Source organism: Camelina sativa, chromosome 14 (genome assembly GCF_000633955.1).
Source record: "Camelina sativa cultivar DH55 chromosome 14, Cs, whole genome shotgun sequence".
NCBI classification, from domain to species: Eukaryota; Viridiplantae; Streptophyta; class Magnoliopsida; order Brassicales; family Brassicaceae; genus Camelina; species Camelina sativa.
In genome coordinates, this window is record NC_025698.1 from 7,253,672 (window position 1) to 7,261,292 (window position 7,621).

Here is a 7,621-nt window from a genome sequence, read left to right on the forward strand (position 1 = left end):
AAAAAAAAAAAAAAAGAAAAAGAAAGTAAGCTAGTTCAGCAACTGGTTATTTCTTTCTTAGCAACACACCCGACCGTACCGCGAGAGAGAGGAAAAATTAAACACACACCTGCCAGAAGAAATTTTTCCCAGAGGCTCATACTGGAGTAGGGACCATATCGATAGGGATTAATAACGTTGTATCCATAGTTATACTTGAGCATACTCAAGTTATAAGAGTTGTCCACTGTGGGATCGGATATGAGCATTATGTTAGCTGGAGGTGGATTCTCATAGGTCCAACAAGAGATAAGCGTCAGTAGTTCACGAGAACCTGTAAAATCAAAAGAAACTTAAAAGACTTGAGACCCTCTCTGTTATGAATTCATCAAGGAAAAGTACTGTAGAAAGATATATTAACCAAAGGGGGTGGCTTGAAGAACGATTCCAGTGGAAGAGACTGCTCGCAGGACGTCAACGGAGATGTCTGTTAGTAGGCCGAATGCAGAGATACTGAGAGGACCAAAGTAGCCTAATTTCTCCAAAAACCGTTTAATACACGGACCGACAAGACGAGCATCAAAGCCAGTGGGAACGGGACACTTCTTGATGTCCCAAACTCCTCTGCAAACTCTTCTGCTGGCTCTTGTCACGGGCTGCACAAACTGGGAAAACCAGGTCCTTTCCTTTTTCCCTTCTTCTCCATGGCTTGTTTCTATCGTGAAAACAAGAATGTTCAATTGGATGCATATTTGAACTATAGGCCCGTAAAGCGAGGAAGAGAATGGCTGTGGCCTAAAGGCTAAAAGGCTAAAGCTAAAAGCAAGCTAAAGATTATAGGACCATATGTCCCCTCAGATTTTACCATTTTGTGGCAGACAAATAGCTGTATGTTACTTCTCTGGCTAGTGGAAAGTCTTATTCTTGTTGTAATACAATAATAATACTGCATAATTTTCATCAGTAGTAATAAGCAGCACCCTTCATCAAATCTGTTGTTTTGATCAATAGTAAGGAACCACTAGGTGTCAGGTAGAGCCGTAGAGGATAACAGAGATGATTCATTCATACAAAACTGTAACACTGCAATTTACCTTAGAATAGAGGAACCCTCATAGTCCATTTTTGAGCCAATTGCTCATACTTTTGTGATTGAGCTTGTAACTGCAGATATTAACTAAACATATATAAAGCTCAAAATAAAATATGAAGTGCGGGAAAAAGAAAAAAAGAGAGTAAAAGCTCTAAACAGTCTTGGACTCTGTAACAGAATCGAGAACCTCTCAAGATTCACTTCCTTCCCCTATATAAACCCCAATCATAACCGCTTTTTTTCTTTTCTTCATCTTCCGTTTTACTATCTCTCTTAGAGCTCAAGAATCACAAGCAATGGCGAACATCTCGAGCGCTTCTTGTTTCAGAGCCATCTTTCTCGGAGCCCTCATCATCCTCCTCCTCTGTCTTCCTCATCCATCCGCAGGCGTTCCTTTGGAAGAGTTAGAAAGAGCCATCGCCGTCCTCCGCGTCAGAGGCCGTGCTCTCTTCGCCAACGCCATCATCACCTCCGATCTCCTCTTCGATCTACTCTCCGACGAGTCCCTCACTCTCTTCGCTCCCACCGATTCAATGCTCTTCGCTCTCGACATGACTCATTCGCTTCCCTTCTACGTTTCTACTCTACGCCTTCACTCCGTACCGCTCCGCCTCCCACTCTCTGAGCTCCGATCTCTTCCCAACGCCTCCTCTCTCCCGACGCTTCTCCCGTCTCACCGCCTCCTTCTCACTAAGCCTTCTTCCTCCAACGACTCGATTTTTCTCGACGGTGTTCAACTTCTCCTCCCTGGTTTGTTCGTTGGTCAACATATCGCCGTCCATGGTCTCGCGACTCTTCTTCCCCTGACTCCCCCTTCGTCTCCCAACCGTCTCGTGGAGGATTCGGCGGCAGCGTCACCGTGGATTCTAGGTTCAAGATTTTCACCGGCACCAGAGCCTTACTTTGCCTTTATGGGTCTTTCACCAGCAGAGTCGCCGAGCTTTGAGCAAGTTCCACCATCGCCGTCGTGGGGAGAAGATTTCATCGTAGGCGACGAAGGAGGTCCGTTAGATGCGACGAATAACGGCTTTTGATGTACACGTGTCGTTATCTCTGTAAAAACACGCTTACACGTGTGAGGCTTGTAAAGTCAAAAAGAGTCCTTTTCTTTTGTTTTTTTGGGTCAAATAGAGTCCTTGAAAAGTGAAATGTATCTTTGGTTCTGAATCCTGGTTTAGTTTGAATTTTTCAAGAATTTGAACCGAATATAACCGATTTGTGTACCAAATACAATCTCGTACAAGAAAAACTTAACATAGCAACATGTATGAAAAGCTGAGGCCAACACTAAGTAGTACAAAGGCAAATCTTTCCTACAAATTTAGTAGTTCGCAAATTCCACCACATTCATTAAGAACAAACAAACTATATAACCTAGACGACCTCAGCTTTAATGTCTTCCTCTACTGCTTCTGCTTTTACTGTATCAGTTGCCCCTTCCTCCTTGATGTTTCCATCTCTCCCCTCGTCAAGTATATCATCCATTATCATGTCATCATCCCCACCATTGATATCCTCTACTTCATCTTCTTCCTCTTCATCTCCTACTCCTCCGCCAGGTATCTTTCTCTTCTTTGGCCCGTGCTCCATCCTATGCGTCTCTAATTCCTTATCCATTGTTTCCTGCAAATTCATTGCCCCGTTGTTGTTTGCTTTCCTCGCATTCCTTGCGTTTTGCCACCTCTCCAGCTCTTTCTCTACATTACCCAGATATTGCTCTTCTATTTCCTTTTGATACTCGCTCACTTCTTGTCTCCTTGCCGCCTTCCATTCTAAGAATGTCTGCGCCCACAAGTCACCAATCCAAATATCAATATCTCATAGCATGCATCTCACCACGTTCATTCAATAACTACAAACACCTTACCTGCTCTTTCTGTTGCTCCACCTCAGTTGTATCTTCTTCCAAAGGCTTCACTAGCGCATAGTATATCTGGGGCTCTGCTTTTGTCCTGAAACACCCGTCCACATGCAAATCAAATAAAATAAGTTTTAATGTAAACCTTTATATCATCTATCAATTTCTACCTATGGCAGGCCATACAGCATCAAACATTGCCATTCCCATCAACATTTGTATGCACGTGAATGGAAACTTATCTTTGCCTCTATAAAATTGTCAATATGCACACTTTTTGGACCGAAATTAAAAATAACCTGCAAATCAAATAAATAGCAAATTCACCATTAAGACTCATCCATCATGCAGAGCAAGTAAGGGTACGCTATGGAACTAAAAGCAGTACCTTATAAATTTGCTAAGTTTTTTTTGGTGCTCACTCCACTGAAGGAAAAGCAGTTCCAACTTCTTTTGTTCTGCTTTAGCAGCAACACGGGCTCGAAGAGTCTGTTGACCAGTAAAATTGAGAATATCAGATCACTACTACACAAGACTGTCATTTAAAATTTTATGTAAAAGAGAAACAAAATGTAGCTGGCTGCTTACAAGATCTCTTCTCCTCTTTTCGGTCAGATTTTCACGCTCTTGCAGCCTCAGCCGTTCACTTTCTTCACGGGACTTTTGCTCAGCCTATACGAGTAGGAGGGATACGGCACAAAAACACTGTTAATGCATTGAAGTACTACAGACGAAGTTGAGAAATAAACGCACTTCTAACTGGACATATAATGATATATGCACCTAACATCTTAGTAATATTACTAACATCTCCAATCAAAAGGCAGGATAATCCAATCCCAAAACATAAATCATATCTAGAATGATTTATGTTCCTCTACAACGCTACACAAGTCAAAAGAAACTGGAGGAAGATGCTGTTTTGGATAGAAGATGACTTTTCCCTCAATAAACAGTGACAGCATCGTAAAATATCACATATCTGGTTTTTTACTTCATGAAACAAGCCATGTGAAGTGCGTGCTTACCTTTTGTAGGGCAGCGGACCGTCGGGCGTATGCATCCGTTCCAGAACGCTGCTTATCTTCTTTTCTGAACTTCTGCAGAAGGGGAAAAGTATGTAGACAAGTGAGAATACAATAACTTGAATAAAGAATGACACATCTAACATGAATCAAGCTAATCAATGAGAGACTAGATATCATAAGCAAGAGCTATGTCCATGTAAATCTTAAGTTCTTAACACATACCTCCAAAGTCCCTTGAAGATTCCCCAGCATTCTTCTGTTCCTATTAACCAATTTAGGATCCTCATTCTTAGGTAAAACCCTTGGTGCAGGCTCCGGCAATGCAAAAGCTTCAAAACCCTGATCAGAGCACAACAACAACAACAACAACGACCATTGAGTAAAAAGTCGCCTCTTTCTGATAAAAAAAGAGTATGTAGGGATATATATAGTGGGATTGAATTACCTTCTTGGTCCCTCGTTGTTCTGTATCCCTCCGGGGTCGATCTCCACGATGCTGTCCAGATAGCTTCTTGTCACTTTTATCAGAGGTTCCATTTTCACCAGCTACAACCTCGGTTCCATTGCCATCAACTGGCAAATCTTCATCCTTACTAACATCTTCACCATCGACCTAAAAGGTTTCCCCAATAGAGTTAAGAAACCAATCGCTACAATCTATCAATGAGAAAATTCATTACTTTCTCAACACAAAAATTACCTTAACAACGGCGGAAGACAATCTCCGTTTCGCAGGTGGCTCATCTTCTACGTCATTCCTATCCGCCTTTTCATCAAAAATACAAAATCGGATAATCAATCAACTAAGCGCAATTTGTTTCAGATCAAAGGAGATAAAGCAGAATAAAGGAGAAGAGTAAACTTACAGGACGAGTAAAGCCTCTACGGCCTTGATTGCGAGGAGCGACGCCTGAAAAGCCTCCACGACGGAGTCCACGAGGGTCACGAAGCCTCTCCGTAATCTGATCAGGATTATGGAATTAAACCATCGTCTTCAACAGAGAGGATTTATATAAAGTGAGAATGAGAGATTGAGGTCAAGATAGTAGTACCTCGCGCTGCTGACGGTGAAGCTCATCGATCTCGTGTCGTAGCTCTTCCGCTGTCTTCTCCAAGGCGGTGTCTCCCATCGTCGCCGCTGCTCAGAAAATTTTCGCTCGAAAACCCTTAGAAGAAGAAGAAACCAAATCTTTTGTATGGGCTTTAAAAGGCTCTTTTCACTATACGTCGGCCACTATAATTTTTCAGAAAAGCCACAAACTTATTTATATATAGGGTTTGTCCAAAAAAAAGAGTTAATTATATGTATAAAATTTAATTTAAACCAAAAGATTTAAAATTCCATATATTATTTGTTATTAAAATAAGTAAGACAAAAAAAATATAATGTAAAAAAAAAATTCTAAGTTGCATGGAATTAAATATTTAGAATATCATTTTTATCAGTGACATTCTAAATTAGTCAGATTTTATTTAAGTTATGGAAGTACGTAGCAAATGTATTTCTATTTTTCAAATAATGTAATTTGTAGTATTTCAATATTGAATTAGACGTTTCCGCCATACTTTCAAATTGTTTTTTTTATAGTAAGAAATTCCGATTTTCCAACAGGGAAATATGCCTAAAAGAAAATGTTTCCATGCAACGTAGAAAAAAAATTACGTAAGTACATGTTTTAGTATTTTCGTTTATAGAAAGTAAAGACGATCAATCAATAACCTATATATAGGAATTCATGTCCATATTTACCGGTAATGATTTAGATTTCCGAACAAAAGGAAAAAGGATGGTTTCATAGCATTCAAATTAGTTCCCACTTCTTCTCTCTGTTTCAGTTTGCAACTTTTATTTCTAAAAATGTCTTTTCTTGATGAATATTTTTACATTAGATTTAAAATAAAGTCACATTAAGAGAGGAAAAAAAATAAGAAGCAAAGAGCTTTTATTGCAAGAAATGTACCACAAGAAAAACAGAGTGTAGAGTGGTCATCTAGTCTGGAAGTTGAGACTCCTGATGCAAAATGCGAAGATGAAGGCAAAGAAGACAGTGAAGCCAACGAGTACTGCGGCGACAGGTCCCATGTAGTCTGATTCAAAGCCGTATTGGTCTTTAATGTATTGCTTGACAGTGAGGCCAGGTGGACCACCAATAGAAGCAATGGTAGTCTCGACGTCACCGTATTGAGAAGTGATCAAACCGTATATGGTCCAAGCGACAGGGCAGATCCAGTAATACCAGACCCACCACTTTGGAATTTTGGGTCTAGGGATGAAGAATCCAGAGAAGAGGTTAAAGATACCGTAGAAGGCTGATGCAAAGATGGAAGCAACTTGCTGGTTAGGCGTGAGAGACACGGTCATCATGCCGTAGTAGGTCCAGTAGAGGAAGGAGAAGTAATTGATGAAGAGGAACCATAAGAACTTGGAAGCTTTCCACTCGAATCCAACCATAGCGTAGATGATAAGCGAATAGTATGTGGTTTGAACCAAGACATATGGTAGCTCACAAGTTACTTGGGAGATAGCGTAAGGTATGGCTGAGTACATCCCGGCTGCTTTTTCCCTGTAGAACACTGTTCGTTCAATTGCCACCATTGGTTGTACCGTCGAACAGTTGTTAATACCCACGAATACAACAGCTGCGTAGATTGCTCCAATCACCATCGTCAGGTCTTGTACGTTTGATCTCTTACCTCCAATCTGCCAGAAGACAGAGCCGATCATGAGAGATGTTGCCAAGGTGAAGATGAACCGGACAAGGTTGTAGTCAGGAGATCTCCAATAAGTCCACCACTGCTTCCATAGACATGATTTGAATTGTCCCAATGTGTTCTGCGAAAACTGTGTAGCAAAGTAGAGATCAGTTGCTCCTTGGGGAGGCACGCTTAGTTCTTGCACCAGAGCCTTGTTCCGCCTGTGTCAAACAATTCATACGTTAGTTAGTTAGGTCAGGTATCATCACATCATTATAACAAATATTGTTTTGCTGTGTTCACTTACTGGCATAAGGCTGAAGCCTTATATAGCTCAGCAAAGTCAACTCCAAGCTTCAACTCGGCTGCAAGAGAACTGGCTTCCAGCATCCATGTGGCCGGGTTGTACTTATCCGGAATCTTTGGCACTCCAGGAAAGGATTCAAAGTACTCAACAACCTTGTGAGAGTTTCGGCCTAAGGGACCAGAGTATATCACATGTCCTCCTCTCTTCATTAGTAGTAGTTCGTCAAACGCCTCAAAGATATCAATGCTAGGTTGATGGATAGTGCACACAACAGTTCTTCCGGTGTCCACAGTGTTTCTCACCGCTCTCATGACAATCGCAGCTGCTCTAGCATCCAACCCTGAAGTTGGCTCGTCCATGAAGATGATTGAAGGGTTAGCCACAAGCTCAACGGCGATTGTTAACCTCTTTCTCTGTTCCGTGGAAAGCCCCGTGACACCAGGTAAACCAACAATTGCATCTCTCAGGTCCACCAACTCTACTAATTCCATCACTTGATCCACAAACATCATTTTATCCTCTTTGCTTACGTCCTTAGCAAGGCGAAGGAAGGCAGAGAAGATAAGTGATTCTCTTACTGTAACTTGTGGAGAGTGAATGTCTGTTTGTTCACAGTAACCAGAGATTCTAGCAAATGTATCTTGTTTCTTTGGGAATCCAGA

The 7,621-nt window shown here is 41.3% G+C and overlaps 3 protein-coding genes and 1 long non-coding RNA gene across 7 annotated transcripts in view; 2 read left to right on the top strand and 2 right to left on the bottom strand.

The window, feature by feature from the left end:
• LOC109128903 lies at positions 112-942 on the top strand. Its single transcript, XR_002035200.1, has 2 exons — positions 112-657; positions 743-942. It is a non-coding gene; the product is annotated as an uncharacterized LOC109128903 (long non-coding RNA).
• On the top strand, positions 1,080-2,233 carry LOC104740203 (fasciclin-like arabinogalactan protein 19). Its single transcript, XM_010460735.2, has one exon. It carries the CDS (start codon positions 1,369-1,371, stop codon positions 2,104-2,106), a length of 738 nt encoding a protein of 245 aa, XP_010459037.1. The 5' UTR covers positions 1,080-1,368; the 3' UTR covers positions 2,107-2,233.
• LOC104740206 (pinin-like) lies at positions 2,323-5,177 on the bottom strand. Its single transcript, XM_010460736.2, has 10 exons — positions 5,011-5,177; positions 4,825-4,920; positions 4,659-4,724; positions 4,404-4,571; positions 4,181-4,297; positions 3,959-4,030; positions 3,519-3,602; positions 3,319-3,419; positions 2,940-3,024; positions 2,323-2,854 (listed from the first exon to the last, which is right to left on the bottom strand). The coding sequence occupies exons 1-10, from the start codon at positions 5,086-5,088 to the stop codon at positions 2,447-2,449; spliced, it is 1,275 nt and encodes a 424-aa protein (XP_010459038.1). The 5' UTR covers positions 5,089-5,177; the 3' UTR covers positions 2,323-2,446.
• Positions 5,766-7,621, bottom strand: part of LOC104740207 (ABC transporter G family member 35-like) — a 7,173-nt gene continuing 5,317 nt past the window's right edge. The window contains exons 10-11 of one of the 4 annotated variants that reach the window (XM_010460741.2): positions 6,960-7,477; positions 5,766-6,873 (exon numbers count right to left, since the gene is read on the bottom strand). In XM_010460741.2, coding sequence (XP_010459043.1) covers positions 5,946-6,873; positions 6,960-7,477 — 1,446 coding nt within the window. In that variant the 3' untranslated portion in view covers positions 5,766-5,945. Of the gene's footprint in view, positions 6,874-6,959; positions 7,596-7,621 lie in introns of all 4 variants that reach the window. The other 3 variants (XM_010460740.2, XM_019235251.1, XM_010460738.2) reach the window with 3 other exon arrangements.

Excerpts from the sequence above, each read along its gene's own strand:
- LOC104740203 (XM_010460735.2), top strand. The coding sequence starts at position 1,369 with ATGGCGAACATCTCGAGCGCTTCTTGTTTCAGAGCCATCTTTCTCGGA.
- LOC104740206 (XM_010460736.2), bottom strand. The coding sequence starts at position 5,088 with ATGGGAGACACCGCCTTGGAGAAGACAGCGGAAGAGCTACGACACGAG. Across the intron at positions 4,572-4,658 it reads TGTCTTCCGCCGTTGTTAAG|GTCGATGGTGAAGATGTTAG; the intron begins GTAATTTTTGTG and ends GAAACCTTTTAG. Across the intron at positions 3,603-3,958 it reads GGTCCGCTGCCCTACAAAAG|GCTGAGCAAAAGTCCCGTGA; the intron begins GTAAGCACGCAC and ends CTACTCGTATAG.